The sequence below is a fragment of the Bufo bufo genome, chromosome 3, assembly GCF_905171765.1.
Source record: "Bufo bufo chromosome 3, aBufBuf1.1, whole genome shotgun sequence".
In the NCBI taxonomy this organism is placed as follows: Eukaryota; Metazoa; Chordata; class Amphibia; order Anura; family Bufonidae; genus Bufo; species Bufo bufo.
In genome coordinates this window covers 670,654,971-670,672,053 of record NC_053391.1, presented here as the reverse complement: position 1 = coordinate 670,672,053, position 17,083 = coordinate 670,654,971, and the positions used below count along the sequence as shown (strand labels likewise).

Below are 17,083 nucleotides of genomic sequence, written 5' to 3'. Positions count from 1 at the left end.
TACTGTCTGGGCATTGTAGAACCTCAGGAAACATGACAGGTGCTCAGAAAGTCAGAGCTGCTTCAAAAAGCGGAAATTCACATTTTTGTACCATAGTTTGTAAACGCTATAACTTTTACCCAAATCATTTTTTTTTTACCCAAACATTTTTTTTTTATCAAAGACATGTAGAACTATAAATTTAGAGCAAAATTTCTATATGGATGTCGTTTTTTTTGCAAAATTTTACAACTGAAAGTGAAAAATGTCATTTTTTTGCAAAAAAATCGTTAAATTTTGATTAATAACAAAAAAAGTAAAAATGTCAGCAGCAATGAAATACCACCAAATGAAAGCTCTATTAGTGAGAAGAAAAGGAGGTAAAATTCATTTGGGTGGTAAGTTGCATGACCGAGCAATAAACGGTGAAAGTAGTGTAGGTCAGAAGTGTAAAAAGTGGCCTGGTCTTTCAGGGTGTTTAAGCACTGGGGGCTGAGGTGGTTAATCCAAGCGCTGCAAAACGCTTGGATTAAAGCTTCTGCCCCTGCCCTGCTGCTGTCACGGACAGCATACAGTTCAGTAATGCCGGCAAGGGACCAGAGTGGCCCCTTGCCGGCAATCGATCCGATTGGTTAGTCTATGCAGACTAACCAATCGGATCGCGGCAGTGAAAAAATGCCGGTTTCAGGCTCTGAGCTGCGCTCTGCAGATCAGAGCCTTAAATCAGGTAGTGTTCCTCGTGCACCCCCGTAGGTATCACCACGTCCGTAACGACCGTCTCTATAAATATATCACATGATAGACCCAGTCCGATAAACACCATAAAAAAATAAAAATAAAAACTGTAAAAAAAGCCATTTTTGTCACCTTACATCACAAAAAGTGCAACACCAAGCGATCAAAAAGGTGTAAATCAAACAAAATGGTACCAATAAAACAGTCACCTCATCCCGCAAAAAATGAGACTCTACATAAGAAAATCGCTCAAAAAAATAAAAAAAAATAAAAAATAATATAGTTTTTAGAACATTGAGACACAAACATTTTTTTTATTTCAAATATGCTATTATTGTGTTAAAGTGAAATAAATAAAAGTGTACATATTAGGTATCACCGCATCCGTAACAACCTGCTCGATAAAAATATCACACCCCTCAGGTGAACACCGTAAAAAAGAAGAAAAAAAAAAAAGGGCCAAAAAAAAGCAATTTTTGGTCACCTTACATCACAAAAAGTGCAACAGCAAGCGATCAAAACGGCTTATGACCCCCAAAATAGTACCAATCAAACCGTCACCTCATCGCGCAAAAAATGATACCCTATTTAAGACAATCGCCCAAAAAATAAAAAAGCTATGGCTCTCAGACTATGGAGACACTAAAACATAATTTTTTTGGTTTCAGAAATGCTATTATTGTGTAAAACTTAAATAAATAAGAAAAAGTATACATATTAGGTATTGCCACGTCCGTAACGATCTGTTCTATAAAACTGTCACATGACCTAACCCCTCAGATAAACGCTGTAAAAATAAATAAATACGGTTCCAAAACAGCCAATTTTTTGGTCACCTTGCCCCATAAAGTATAATGTTGAATGATCAAAAAATTTTTTTAAAAAAAATGGTACCAATAAAAACCTCAACTCTCTGCAAAAAACGAGCCCCTGCACAGAAAAATAAAAAACATATGGCGTTCAGAAAATGGACACACAAAAACATAATAAAGCATTTTTGAAAAAGAAATTATGTAAAACTGAAACAAACAAAGAAAGTAGACATATTTGATATCATTGCGTCCGTAACAACCTGCTCTATAAAAATAGCACATGATCTACCCTGTCAGATGAATCTTGTAAAAAAAAAAAAAAAACTGTGCCAAAACAGCCATTTTTCAGTTACCTTGCCTCACAAAAAACTTTAGAGCAATTAAAAATCATATGTACCCCAAAATAGTACCAATAAAACTGCCACCTTATCCCCTAGTTTCCAAAATAGGGTCACTTTTTGGGAGTTTCTACTGTAAGGGTACATCAGGGGGGCATTAAATGGGACATGGCATCTAAAACCAGTCCAGCAAAATCTGCCTTCCAAAAACCATACGGCGTTCCTTTTTTTTCTGCGCCCTTATATCAGTTTACGACCACATGTGGGGTGTTTCTGCAAACCGCAGAATCAGGGTAATAAATATTGAGTTTTGTTTGGCTGTTAACCCTCAAAGTGTTAAAGAAAAAAAAAAATGTAATAAAATGGAAAATCTGCCAAAAAAGTGAAATTTAGAAATTTCATCTCCATTTTCCTTTAATTCTTGTGGAACACCTAAAGGGTTAACAAAGTTTGTAAAATCAGTTTTGAGTAACTTGAGGGGTGTAGTTTCTACAATGGGGTCATTTATGGGGGTATCCACTATGTAAGCCCCACAAAGTGACTTCAGACCTAAACTGGTCCTTAAAAAGTGGGTTTTGGAAATTTTCTTAAAAATTTTAAGAATTGCTTCTAAACTTCTAAGCCTTCTAACGTCCTAAAAAAATAAAATGACATTTCCAAAATGATGCCAACATAAAAGTATACATATGGGGAATGTTAAGTAATAAATATTTTATTAGGTATGACTTTCTGTTTTAGAAGCAGAGAAATTGAAATTTTGAAAATTGTGAATTTTTCTAAATTTTTGGTAAATTTGCGATTTTTTCATAAATAAATGGTGAAATATATTGACTCAAATTTATAACTATCATGAAGTACAATGTGTCACGAGAAAACAATCTCAGAATGGCTTGGATAAATGAAAGTGTTCCAAAGCAATTACAACATAAAGTGACGCATGTCAGATTTGTACATTTTGACCTGGACACTGGGGCATCAATGACCCTTGGTCATGAAAGGGTTAATGAAGGAAGCTAGTGTTATGTGTGCGTCTGTCAGCAGCTCCCGCCGTGGTCGCTCAGGCTCAACAGTGAAAGTTGCCCGGCGTTTGGAAAGAATTTATTTTTCCGCGTCTTTCCTCCGGCTGATGATTAGATCCTGGAGCTTTTTATAGACGAGGTCGGCGGCCCTGCATCATTGTGTTACAGCACGCGGCGTACTGAGGGCGACACAGAAAAGCCCCAGAGCACAAGACCAAGTCTGCGATACACGCTGGAGGGGATCGGTCTACGAGGCAGATGTGAAAAGGGCAACCAGCAAGGGTTGTACAGAAGAAGAAACAAACATGGCCGCTTTCTTTCCAGGGTCGTCACTCGTAGTGTAGCTCAGCTTCATTGAAGCGAAAGGGGCCGAGCTGCAATACCACATTCATCCTGTGGACAAGTGTGGAGTAGTTTCTGAAATAAACAGGCCATTGTTTTTTTTCTAATCCTGTTCACCCCTTTGATCCTTCAAGGATGTTGCTTAACCCCTTCAGGACTTTGCAATTTTCCATTTTTAACTCCCTGAGCCATAACGTATTCATTTTTCTGTTCAAATAGCCATAGGAGAGCTTTTATTTTCTTCCCAGGATAAGTTGTACTGACCCTCTAATCGCACCACATTTAGGGCTCACGCACATGACCGTATGTACGTAAAGCAGATGACGTCCGTGTGCATTCCGTATTTTGCAGAACGGAACAGCTGACCTCTGATAGAACAGTCCTATCCTTGCCCGTAATGCGGACAATAGGACATGTTCTATTGTTTTGCAGAACGGACATGCGGAAACGGAATGCACACAGAGTAACTTCTGTTTTTTTGCGGACCCATTGAAATGAATGGTTCCACATACGGTCAGCATAAAAAAAAAAATAAAAAAAACACGGAACGGACATAGAAAGAAAATATGTTTGCATGAGCCCTAAGTCGGAGGGTAGAAATTGAAGAAAAAAAACAAAAAAAACAAAACACAATTACACCACCAGTTTTATGGGTTTTGTTTTTCTCTTCATTCTCCGGTCAGTGCGATTAGATTACAGCAATACCACATTTATATAGTTTTTCTTGTATTTTAATACATAAAACAAAAAAAATATATACTAATTTTGGATACAAATGTTTCTTTGCATCGACTAAGGGTCTATTCACACGTCAGTAGAATGTGTCCGCCCCCGTTCTGCAATTATCCGGAATGGCAGGAATGGATGCGGACAGCGGCCCTGAACTTCCACAGTCCGTGGCTCCGTAAAAAAAAAAAAATAGAACATGTCCTATTCTTGTCCGCAATTGCATTTAAAAATAGGCAGTTCTGTGGGGGGGGGGTGCTGGCCGGGTGTATTGCGGATCCGCAATACGGACGTGTGAATGGACCCTTATTCTGACCTCCATAACTTTTTCATATTTCCACGGAGCGGTGTGAGGGCTCATTTTTTGTTGGGTTATTTGTAGTTTTTATTGATACCATTTTGAGGGGTGTGTGACTTTTTGATCACTATTTAGAAACCCGCCGGCTATGGTGCGATTCTACCACTAATGTAGATGGTTGTGTGGAGGACCTGGAAACAGCTTCTCATATCGAGGGTCTCACGTACTACTTAGATAAAGAGGTTATTGTTGCCAAAGATATAGAATTCCCCCCCCCCCCCCCCCCAAAAAGCTGCCACGCTCAGTCTTCCCACTGTTACAGGCCACAACCAATCAGATTACTGTGCAAGGAAAGAAAATAAGGATCATACAAAACAAACAAAAAAAATAAAAAATACACGGTCGCAGCGAAGGGGGTTTTCTTTTCCAGTTTTCTTTTGCATTTTAGTATATTTCTGAACAGTTGCTACACTTTATTGAGTAAAAAGTCTGGGTTTGGGTGAATTGGTGAACACATTTATGTCAATGGAAGCGGGGTACTACTGAGACAGAACTCTTAGGCTGGGTTCACACGAGCGGATGCCGTGCGTGACATCCGCTCCGTGAATGACAGCCAAGACCCGATGCAGACAGCAGAGGCACGGAGCACTGACATGACTGATAATGCTCCGTGCCTCTCTGTGACCTCTTTACTACGAAATCACAGTGACAACTTTCTCACTGTGATTTCGTAGTAAAGAGGTCACAGAGAGGCACGGAGCATTATCAGTCATGTTAATGCTCCGTGCCTCTGCAGTCTGCATCGGGTCTTGGCACTCTTTCACGGAGCGGATGCCACGCACGGCATCCGCTCGTGTGAACCCAGCCTTAAGGGTGAATATATTTTGAAGATGCAACAAAAAAATGTGGGTTTATTTTATGCACTTATATAGCACTACTATATTCCGCAGCGTTTTACAGACATTAGCATCATACTGTCCCCAGTGGGGCTCACAATCTAAGTTCCCTATCAGATGTCTTTGGAGTGCGGGAGGAAACCGGAGAACCTGGAGGAAACCCCCGCAAACACGGGGAGAACATACAAACTAGGACCTAGGACCCCAGCGCTGCAAGGCACCAGTGCTAACCACTGAGCCACCGTGCTGCCCATTCAAGTGAATAGGGCTAAGCGGCGCCCAGGCCATGTGACATACTTGTGACATCACTGGCTGCGACACTACTGTCTTCTCAAACAGCTGATCGGCGAGGGTCCTGGATTTTAGACCCCCACCGATCAGATGCTGATGACCTAGCCAAATAATAGATCATCAGCAAGAAAAAGGTGGAAAAGCCCTTTAAATACTTTCATGCCTAAGGCCTATTGCACACGACCGTTTGGATTTTTCAGTGTTTTGCGGTCCGTTTTTCACGGATCCGTTGTTCCGTTTTTTGTTTCCGTTGTGTTTCCATTTCTGTTCCGTTTTTTCCGTATGGCATATACAGTATACAGTAATTACATAGATAAAATTGGGCTGGGCATAACATTTTCAATAGATGGTTCAGCAAAAAACGGAACGGAAACGGAAGACATACGGATGCATTTCCGTATGTGTTCCGTTTTTTTGCGGACCCATTGACTTGAATGGAGCCACTGAACGTGATTTGCGGGCAATAATAGGACATGTTCTATGTTAAAACGGAACGGAAAAACGGAAATACGGAAACGGAATGCATACGGAGTACATTCCGTTTTTTTTGCGGAACCATTGAAATGAATGGTTCCGTATACGGAACGCAAAAAACGGCCAGTAAACGGGAAAAAAAAAACGGCCGTGTGCAGGAGGCCTAATAAAAATGCTCCCTGCAAAAAAACGTCATCCACACGATGCTGACCTTATAGAAATTCCCCAAAAGATATCGATACTGAGAGCAAATTGGTTTAATTATAAATCAGATATAAGACTGAAGAAAAATCCTTTAAAGGGGTTTTGCCATCTTAGACAATGGGGGCATATCGCTAGGCTATGCCCCCATTGTCTGATAGGTGGGACCCGCACCTACAAGGAGAACGGAGCCGGGGAGAGTTGTGGCTGGAGGACCCTGGGTTTCCCGGGGTCCGTCCACCACCAGGCGCAGCTCCCCCCGCCTCTCTCACTGACGTAAATGGGAGCGCACCGCGCATGCGCGGCCACCGCTCCCATTCATTTCTATGGAGCCGACGGAAATAGCCGAGCCAGCGCTCGGCTATTTTCGGCGGCTCCATAAAAATGAATGGAGGGCGGCTGCGCATGCACGGTGCGCCCTCCTCAACTTTCTCCGCACCGTTCTCCTTGTAGGTTCTGGTCCCAGAGGTGGGACCCGCACCTATCAGACAATGGGGGCCATATCCTAGCGATATGCCCCCACTGTCTAAGATGGGACAACCCCTTTAATTGTAGTGTTGGAGTACACAGACGGGGTCAGCTCGGGGCTAGGATTACTGAAAAGGAAGCTGCTGACCGAACTACAATGACTCTAGGTCGATTATACCGAGTAGGAACACCGACCTCTGCAAAAGATTGGAAAACACAGTCAAGAATATGGAGAAAGGGGATTTAAATTACATTACAGGAAAGAAAAAAAAATGAAAAAAAAAAAATGAAAAAATGGTTACCAGGGGGAAATCAAAGCCAGAGTTTTGTGGGGGAGGGGGTGTTTATATATTGTGTATGCTGTAAAATTTTTATAAAGCTAGAAAATCTGAAAAAAGTAGCTCACTATTCAATACAGAAAAAAAATACAAAATTAAATATATATAAATAATAATAATAATAATAATAATAATAAAAAAATGCAAATGCCCCCTCCCCATTGTAAGCCAAAAGGCAGATGACTTAGGACACTGGGTTCAGATGGATATGAGCACTTTTTTAGGGGTCTCACAGTTAATAGATGGGGGTCTTCTGTTCAGGATTCTCATCTCTTGGTCAGAATGGGGAACGGCTACAAAGGGCGTCTCTGGAAGACGTGTCCTGCATTACACTGACGAGTATAGGCACTGTGCAACGCTTAACTTCTCCAGTGGTGGCGCTCGGTCCGGGATAGATGAGCCGTGTGTTGGCGACATATCCTGGACCGACCACGGCTCCCCTTACCCGAACTACCAGCATCATAGTAATTTATGATACAGCGAGTGTCTGTCTGATCGCGGATCTATTGCGCTGCGCGCTCATCATCATGGCAGTACAGCACTTTATAATAAATTACTATGATGCAGTCAGCTCGGATCGGGGGGGCCGCCAACACATGGCCTATGTATCGGCAGTCATGTGAATGAGCCCTCCCTGGGGTACACTAGCACCATTACCTGCTACCGTCTGTTCAGTTTCTGAGGAGACTTTCAGCTTATCCAGTGCTTGCTTCAAAGACGCCGACACCTTCAGCTGTAACAGAGTTAAAGGCTCGTCCGCGCTAAAACACAAGAAAAGAATGGATTGTATGTGAGGCGCACCGGGTATCGAAATACTCAATCGATACTTTTAGACCCGGATCGAGCCGATACCGGGTTTTACTATTTAACGATACTAGTATCAGTTAGAGAACATGGCATGGCTCTCAGCGCGCGCCATGTTCTCTTCAGCAGCACAGGGGAGAAGGAGGAAGTCCCCCGCCCCCCCACCGCTGACACAGCCGCCACCAATGGGGAGATAGCAGGGAGGAGGAGGGGGAGCGGCTGTGGCCACCAATGGGGAGATAGCCGGGGGAGCGGCTGTGGCCACCAATGGGGAGATAGCAGGGAGGAGGAGGGGGAGCGGCTGTGGCCACCAATAAGGAGATAGCAGGGAGGAGGAGGGGGAGCGGCTGTGGCCACCAATGGGGAGATAGCAGGGAGGAGGAAGGGGAGCGGCTGTGGCCACCAATGGGGAGATAGCCGGGAGGAGGAGGGGCTGTGGCCACCAATGGGGAGAAAGCTGGGAGGAGGAGGGGGAGCAGCTGTGGCCACCAATGGGGAGATAGCAGGGAGGAGGAGGGGGAGCGGCTGTGGCCACCAATGGGGAGATAGCAGGGAGGAGGAGGGGGAGCGGCTGTGGCCACCAATGGGGAGATAGCCGGGAGGAGGAGGGGGAGCGGCTGTGGCCACCAATGGGGAGATAGCCGGGAGGAGGAGGGGGAGCGGCTGTGGCCACCAATGGGGAGATAGCCGGGAGGAGGAGGGGGAGCGGCTGTGGCCACCAATGGGGAGAAAGCAGGGAGGAGGAGGGGAGGGGCTGTGGCCACCAATGGGGAGATAGCAGGGAGGAGGAGGGGGAGCGGCTGTGGCCACCAATGAATATAAAACACATTAATTCAAGTGTAGGCTGTGGGTGCCGGCGGCGGTATCACATATCCTGCCTCAACAACAGGGCAGGGCGATCCGCGGCAATTAACTCTTCAGGTGTCACACCTGAGGGGTTAGGATCCAGCAAAAACGCTTCCGTTACTGATAATACAACCATCCGCATCTGTTATGAACGGATCCGGTTGTATTATCTGTAACATACCCAAGACGGATCCGTCATGAACACCACTGAAAGTCAATGGAGGACGGATACGTTTTCTATTGTTAGACTGATCCGTTTTGCTCCGCATCCCGGGACGGAAAGCAAACTGCAGCATGCTGCTGCTCTCCGGTATGAGAACGGAACGGAATACATTTTGGAGCATTCCGTTCTGTTCAGTTTTGTCCCCATTGACAATAAATGGGGACAGAACTGAAGCGTTTTCTTCCGCTATTGAGCCCCTATGACAAATCTCAATACCGGAAAACTAAAACGCTAGTGTGAAAGTAGCCTTAATTGACGGGGATCACAGCGCCATGTCATAGAGGCCGGGTGCCAGGTATGTGATACCGCTGCCGGCACCCACAGCCTACACTTGAATTAATGTGTTAATTATAACCATTGGTGGCAGTGGCCACAGGGTCCCCTCCCCCCATCTTCATTGGTGGCAGTGGCAGCTTCTGAGCCCCAGCAGTGTAATCCTGGGGCTCCGATCGGTTACCATGGCAGCCAGGACACTACTGAAGCTGAAGCCCTGGCTGCCATGGTAACCTCCCTGCTGCTGGCTGCCATGGTAACCTCCCTGCTGCTGTGTGTACTGTGCACAGGGCAGCAGGGAGACTGTGAAGTCCTATTCACCCTAATAAAGATCTATCAGGGTGAATAGGACAAGGACAACGCCTGAAAAAGTGAGAACTATTAAAATATAAAAAAAATTGTATGTGATCAACGCAGTAACAGAAAAAAAAAACAATTTAAACCACATGATTTGCCATTTTTAGTCACCTTGTCCCCCCTCCAAAAAAAATAGGAGAGGACTGTTCTATTATGGGCCGGACATTCCATAAAATGCAGAAAGCGTGCAGGTTTTTTGGCGTTATTTTTTTTTTTCGCGTGGTATCGAGTATCGCAATACTTTTTTTATGGTATCGAAATCAAATCAAAATTTTGGTATCGTGACAGCCCTGACTTTCTCCAGATGAGCTGTTCAGAGCAAGATGTTACACACGAGGAAAAATAAATAAATAAATAAAAACACGGAGGGCATATGCAGTGCTCCAGACTAAAAAAAAAAAAAAATACCTAGTAGCCATTGGCAACTGAACTGAAATTTTTAGTCGCCAAATCGAAACCGAATCAAAATTTTGGTATCGTGACAACGCTACGCCGATCAGATCGGTGTAGGGTTGTTTTGATACCAAAATTTTGATTCGCTTTCGTCACCATAAAAAAGTATTGCGATACTCAATACTGCCAAAAAAAAATTTAAAATGTAAAAAAAAAAAAAAAAAAGCCGCGTGCATTTTATGATTTTATGAAACGTTCGGCCCATAATAGAACAGTCCTATCCTATTTTTTGGGGTGACAAGGTGATTAAAAAATGGCGAATGCTCACCGCATAGGAGATATTTTTTAATAATTTAATAGTTTGGACTTTTCGGACGCAGCGCTATGTAATATGTTTATTTATTTATTGTTTATATATTTTATATGTAAAATTAGGAAAGCGGGGATTTAAACTTAATATTTTAGAGTACTGTCACATTAGCGTTATCCTTTTTCGGCACTGAGTTCCGTCCTAGGGGCTCTATACCGGAAAATAACTGATCAGGTATATCCCCATGCATTCTGAATGGAGAGCAATCCGCTCAGGATGCATCAGGATGTCTTCAGTTCAGTCTTTTTGACTGATCAGGCAAAAGAGAAAACCGCAGCATGCTACGATTTTATCTCCGGCGAAAAGAACTGAAGACTTGCCTGAATGCCGGATCCGGCATTTTTCCCTATAGGAATGTATAAGTGCCAGATCTGGCATTCAAAATACCGAATGTGTAAACCGGTAAAAATGTGTAAAAAGATACAAGACGGATCCGTCTGTCCGCATGACAAGCGGAGAGACGGATCCATCCTTGCAATGCATTTGTGAGACGGATCCGCATGCGTCTCACAAATGCTTTCAGTCACATCTCTTCTGTCTTCCTCTTAGCTGTGTGCAGGAAAAGGACCTGTGGTGACGTCACTCCGGTCATCACATGGTCCGTCACATGATCTTTTACCATGGTGATGGATCATGTGATGGACCATGTGATGACCGGAGTGACGTCACCACAGGTCCTTTTCCTGCAATCAGCAAAGGAGGAGACAGAAAAGATGCCGGCAGCGCGATCAAGTGGACTAAGGTGAGTTTAATTTTTTATTTTTTTTTAACCCCTCCAGCGCTGTTTTACTATGCATTCTGTATTCAGAATGCTATTATTTTCCCTTATAACCAAGTTATAAGGGAAAATAATACAATCTACAGAACACCGATCCCAAGCCCGAACTTTGTGAAGAAGTTCGGGTACCAAACATGCGCGATTTTTCTCACGCGAGTGCAAAACGCATTACAATGTTTTGCACTCGCGCGGAAAAAAAATTGTTCCCACAACGCACCCGCACCTTTTCCCGCAACGCCCTTGTGAAAGAGGCCTTAGTGTTTGTGTTTTTTTTATTTTTTACTTACTATTACGTCCTATTCACCCTTAGGCCCCTTTCACACGGGCGAGATTTCTGCGCGGGTGCAATGCTTGAGGTGAACGCATTGCAGCCGCACTAAATCCGGACCCATTCACTTCTATGGGGCTGTGCACATGAGCGGTGATTTTCACGCATCACTTGTGCGTTGCGTGAAAATCGCAGCATGCTCTATGTTGTTTCTTTTTTCACGCACCGCAGGCCCCATAGAAGTTAATGGGGCCACGTGAAAATCGCAAGCAAGTGCGGATGCGGTGCTCTTTTCACACGGTTGCTAGGAGACAATCGGGATGGAGACCCGATCATTATTATTTTCCCTTATAAGATGGTTATAAGGGAAAATAATAGCATTCTGAATACAGAATGCTTAGTAGAAGGTCAATATAATGAACATTATATACACCCCAGTATAATAAACATTGGTGGCGCAGTGTCCACAGCCCCTCCCCTCCCCCTCCGGTCTCTCCTCTTATTGGCGGCGGCACAGGGGGGGAGGGAGAGACTCCTCCTCCACTGCGCTGCTGAGAAGAACATCGGCGGCGGGGCAGAGAACTATCATCTCCGGTGCCCGCCGCTGTATTCAACTGCAGAGCTGCGGCGGCGGGTCTAGACGCAAATGGCGACAAGACTAAAAAGTCTTGTCGTCATTTGTAAATTCTAAGTAGCATTGGCGACCATTTTGGTCGCCATCTGGAGCCCTGATATATCTAATGAATGCCACAACAGATGCCATCTGAAAGCGATACGTCACCTAGGTAAAAAGAAAAAAATAACAAAAAACATTTACTGGATGGCTGCCTCACGCCGCAAATAGTCTGCCATATAGAGAAAACGGAACGGAACAGCCAGCCCCTAATAGAACCGTACTATCCTTGTCCGTAATGCGGACAATAATTGGACATGTTCTATTTTTTTGCGGAATGGAAATACGGACATACGGAAACAGAATGCATTCCGTTTTTTTTGCGGACCCATTGAAATGAATGGTTCGGTATACGGTTGTGTGCATGAGCCCCAATTCTGTTCTTATGGTTCCTCTGTTAATCCTCCTGGAAATGAATTACTAACTGGGCGTGACTATTCCCTTGTCATTTGTCCCTATACATTCTGACACTGACCACTGGGCGCTGTGCAGGGACATCCCCCTGTCCTGGAGTATAGACCCCACAGCGTCCACTAGAGGACAAACGTGGCATTACGTGCTGCCCCCCGCACTCACCTGGGTCTCTTTATGCATTCTATAGGCTTTGGTGCTTGGATGATGCGTTCATCAAACTTTGGCTTCAGGTCGGCCAGCTCTTTCTTTTCCGACGTGGTCTTCACCTCCGGCTTCACGGGTTCGGGGGGCTTCTCGTTGCTGTGTAAACCCTTAGTGCAGCCCTGCAACCACAGTGAGAGACAGCACTCAGTAGTCTTACACACGATGCTTCCGCCGAGGTCCGTCGCCCTGTTGTGTCCGTCTGTCTGTCCAGGAGGACTTCTATAGGCCCGCTCCGAAAACACGTACCGCAATACTGAGGAAATCGGAGAAATCCGTCGTCCGCCTCTTGCAGCACGACCAGCCCTGAGGACCACAGAGACAAGTTACACACGGCCGCTCGCCACAGTAATCTAACAAGAGCCTCGCTATAACATAAGCCTCACACCTACCTTCAGAGCGTCATGAAAGACGGGGACCCCCGGGTGATGGGTGCAGGAACCTACAAGACAAGAAGAAAGTTACTCCAGATATTCCTAGATCTGCACGTCCTGTTACTTCAGCGGTTGCAGAACTACAACTCCTAGTAGTCCGACCGCCAGGGTATGTTGGAAGTTGTAGTTCTGCAGAGTGACAGCCAGGCCGCGTCGTACGATATATCAGGGAATCGGGGGTCGGACTGATCTTTGAGGATGAAACGCGACCAGATTTTTTCCACGGACGTCAAACAGCCCTCTCGCTCTCGACTTGTCAGTTTAGGATTTGCCACAAATGCGGTGAATGGAGAGCCACACGTGCGCAGTGCCCGTCGCCGATCACCAACGCCACGCCATCCGCTTACGTTACCTGTGACGCAGGGTGTGCTACACCACAGCCTAGGTCGTCGTATAGCCCCCGTCTAGGACCTGGACCACCCGGTGGCACCGATTATGCGTGTGCAAAAAAAATCACACGCGTGTAACGTGGTCCATTAACACCTTATAAACTACTGCTAGAAGAGTATACAGCGCCCCCTCAGTACTAGGCGGGTACTGCACCCCTTGTAATACGCATATGAGGCCTCGATATAAAGCTGTTCGTGTAGGGTACAGTTCAGAACAAGCGCGGTACCGGACGTCAGCCTCTCACCGTCCGTGTTGGTCTCGGCGTCGTAGCGCTGGCCGCAGCCCCGGTTGTAGCACAGCATGGACATGGCGACGAGCAGCAGGCACGGGTGACACAGGAACCGCAGCGAGAGGACGAGAGCTCCCAGGACGTGTACACACACACCGCTCACACTCCTTCCGGAAAAACGCCGTTTAGCACTCGGGAACTTTCGCGAACCTTCCGCGCATGCGCCCGCCGAGGACTCGGAACTACTGCGCATGCTCGGAGGACAGCCGCAGCACAGCGTCTTTAAGGCGCATGCGTGGCGCTGGTCGGGCGGCTGTGAGGGCTGCTGGGCTCTAAGCCGCATGCGTGGCGCTGGACGGGCGGCTGTGAAGGCTGCCGCTGGGCTCTAAGGCGCATGCGTGGCGCCGGACGGGCGGCTGTGAAGGCTGCCGCTGGGCTCTAAAGCGCATGCGTGGCGCTGGACGTGCGGCTGTGAAGGCTGCTGCTGGGCTCTGTCAGTGGAGCGGAGCTCCTTATGAGAGCCGTGTGGTGTCAGTGTGAGAAGAAGTCTGGAAGTCTACAACGGTTTCAGAGGGTGTGAATACTTTTGCAACTGACTTTTAATTCCTGCAGTGCGCTAAAAATTGAAACAAATGAAGTCAGGTTGCAAAAGGGCTTGGTTAATGCGACCGCGCGACGTTTACGTGCATGCACTGTGGAGCGTGCGCTAATAGGCGTCGTGCAGCGCGGCGGGGTAATGTCTGCGATGGTGGACTTTTAACCTTTTAGATGCCGTGGTCAAATGTGAGGATAAAAACCGTGAGTGCACCATTCTCCAGCTCCCTCTGGATCAATGAGCCCCTGTCCGGAGTGATACGAGGATGCCGCACATTAGTTCCTATGGCAGGGTTCCATAGGAACTTAGGGGGCAGGGCCGGCTCCAGGTTCATGTGGGCCCTTGGGCGATAAATCTCAGTGGGCCCCCTTGTGGCATCGGTCAAATGTCACCACGGCATCTGCGAAAAACTGAAGCGCAGCCTTCCCCCAGCGGAGATCGGGGAAAGCACCCTGTATTAAAAATGAGCCGCAGCCTGTACTAGGCTTCCAGGCTCATTGTTAGTATATCCCAGTTCAGGCCACTAGGTGGCAGCACTAAACTGTGATATAGTGATTTCACGCTCGCGTTTGGTGCGGATCCGTCTTGTATCTGCACAGACGGATCCGCACCGATAATGCAAACGCTTGTATCCGTTCATAACTGATCAGTTTGCATTATTCATTCCAAAAAAAAAAGTCTAAGTCAAAACGGATCTGTCTTGACTGACATTGAAAGTCAATGAGGGACGGATCCGTTTTCAATTGCACCATATTGTGTCATTAAAAAACGGATCCGTCCCCATTGTCAGTCAGGACGGATCCGTTTGGCTGCGCATCGTCAGGCGGACATCAAAAGGCTGCAAGCTGCGTTTTAGTGACCGTCTAAAAAAACGCAACGGAGACCAAACGCAGCCAAACTGATGCATTCTGAACGGATCCTTATCCATTCAGAATGCATTGGGGCTGAACTGATCCGTTTTGGGCCAGAAACGCCAGTGTGAAAGTAGCCTAATGGAGCAATTTCCATTATCCATATATAAGTTGCAATCTGATGAAAAGTAATTTAAAAAAAAAGTTTAGAAAATATAAAAAAAAATTAAAAAGTTAAATCACCCCACTTCCCCCCCCCCCCCCCCCCAAAAAAAAGGCTGAATTGCTGTTTTTTTCATCACTTTATCTCCCAAGAAAATTTAATAAAAAGTGATCAAGTCATCACACCCCAAAATGGTATGGTCAAAAAAGAGACAGATTTCCCTCAAATGAACCCCCATACATCTCCGCAGACATAACTATAGAAAAAAGTTATGGGGGTCACCGGGGAGCAGGGGTTCTGTTAGGGTTTCCCAACAAAACATTATAGTTACACAAATTAAAAAGGTTGGTGTTTCTATTTAAGTTTTTTTTATCCTCTATTTTTTAGGCTACTTTCACACTTGCGGCAGAGTGATTCGCCAAGCAGTCCCATCGCCGGAACTGCCTGCCGGATCCGGCAATCTGCTTGCAAACGAACAGCATTTGTAGACGGATCCGTCTCACAAATGCATTGCAAGAACGGATCCTTCTCTCCGTTTGTCATATGGACAAACGGATCCATTTCTAATTTTTTTTTTCACATTTTTACCGGTCTGCGCATGCATCCGGCATTGCAGTATTTTTAATGCCGGATCCGGCACTAATACATTTCAATGTAAATTGATGCCGGATTTGGCATTCCGGCAACTGATCCGGAATTTTGGAAGGAGATAATACCGAAGCATGCTGCGGTATTTCCTCCGTCCAAAACGCCGTCCAGTGACTGAACTGAAGACATCCTGAACGGATTTCTCTCCATTCAGAAGGCATGGGGATAAAACTGATCAGTTCTTTTCCGGTATTGAGCCCCTAGGACGGAACTCAGCGCCGGAAAATAATAACGCTAGTGTGACAGTACCCTTAAAGGATTCTGCTGGGATTTGAACTCACAGCTATCTGTTCAGACAAGAACCTTAACCACAGAGCTATAGAGCTTCATGTTAAATTGCTGTTACTATATTCTGAGTAAAAAAGTAGTAGTTCCTCACATATTATGCATTCATATATATCAGAGGTATGATTTTATATATTTATTTTTTAGTAATGACACATTTATTTGGTGCCATACATTTTTTTTACAATTACAAAAAAAAAATACTTCTGCTGTATACTTAATACATGAGAAACTACTATGAGGTTTTTCTATCACAGCTTAGCATTGAGCTCAATAGCTCAGTAGTGAAGGTTTTTGCCTTTAATGTAGAAGGTTGTGAGTTCAAATCCCAGCAGGAACACTCTAGAAAGAGAGGGTAAGGGTGTCCCCCAGGCATACTGATAATGCTTGGGGATACCCCCTTCATGGTCATAGCACTATATGGAGTCAGAGCAGGGACTCCTAAGGGTACTTTCACACTAGCGGCAAGGAACTACAGCAGGCTGTTCTGATGGGTGAGCAGCCTGTCAGATCCGTGCTGCTGCTAGTGCACGCGTGCCCCCGGCTACCGCTCCGGCCCCATTGACTACGTTGGGGGCGGGCCGGAGTTCCAGCGGCAGCACGGCAAGCATGCCGAGAGGCGGCCGGAATAAAACTACGACATGTGCCGGGGCCCATTAAAAAAGTTAGGGCGGGTTTCGCAATTGCGTTAGGGCATTCCATTATAGGTTCCGTATATTATGGAAATCGTAGACGTAATTCAAAACTGAAGCCTTTAGCGGCATTTTGTTTTGATCTGTCATATCAGAAGTCTATGTCCAAACATAACGGATCCGTCTGGTTTCTGTTATACATGATGGAAATGTCGTAGTTTTATTCCGGCCGCCTCTCTCAGAAGTGATGCGTGAAAAACAACGCTCATGTACACAGACCCATTGAAATGAATGGGTCAGGATTCAGTGCGGGTGCAATGCGTTCACGTCACGCATCGC

General features: G+C 45.7%; 1 protein-coding gene across 1 annotated transcript in view; it reads right to left on the bottom strand.

Annotated features, from left to right (window-relative positions):
• CHORDC1 (cysteine and histidine rich domain containing 1) overlaps positions 1-13,792 on the bottom strand; it is a 29,841-nt gene extending 16,049 nt beyond the window's left edge. The window contains exons 1-5 of the mRNA XM_040426359.1: positions 13,586-13,792; positions 12,910-12,959; positions 12,767-12,823; positions 12,479-12,639; positions 7,575-7,678 (exon numbers count right to left, since the gene is read on the bottom strand). Coding sequence (XP_040282293.1) covers positions 7,575-7,678; positions 12,479-12,639; positions 12,767-12,823; positions 12,910-12,959; positions 13,586-13,649 — 436 coding nt within the window. The 5' untranslated portion in view covers positions 13,650-13,792. The remainder of the gene's footprint in view (positions 1-7,574; positions 7,679-12,478; positions 12,640-12,766; positions 12,824-12,909; positions 12,960-13,585) is intronic.
• Between the last annotated feature and the right edge of the window lie 3,291 nt (positions 13,793-17,083).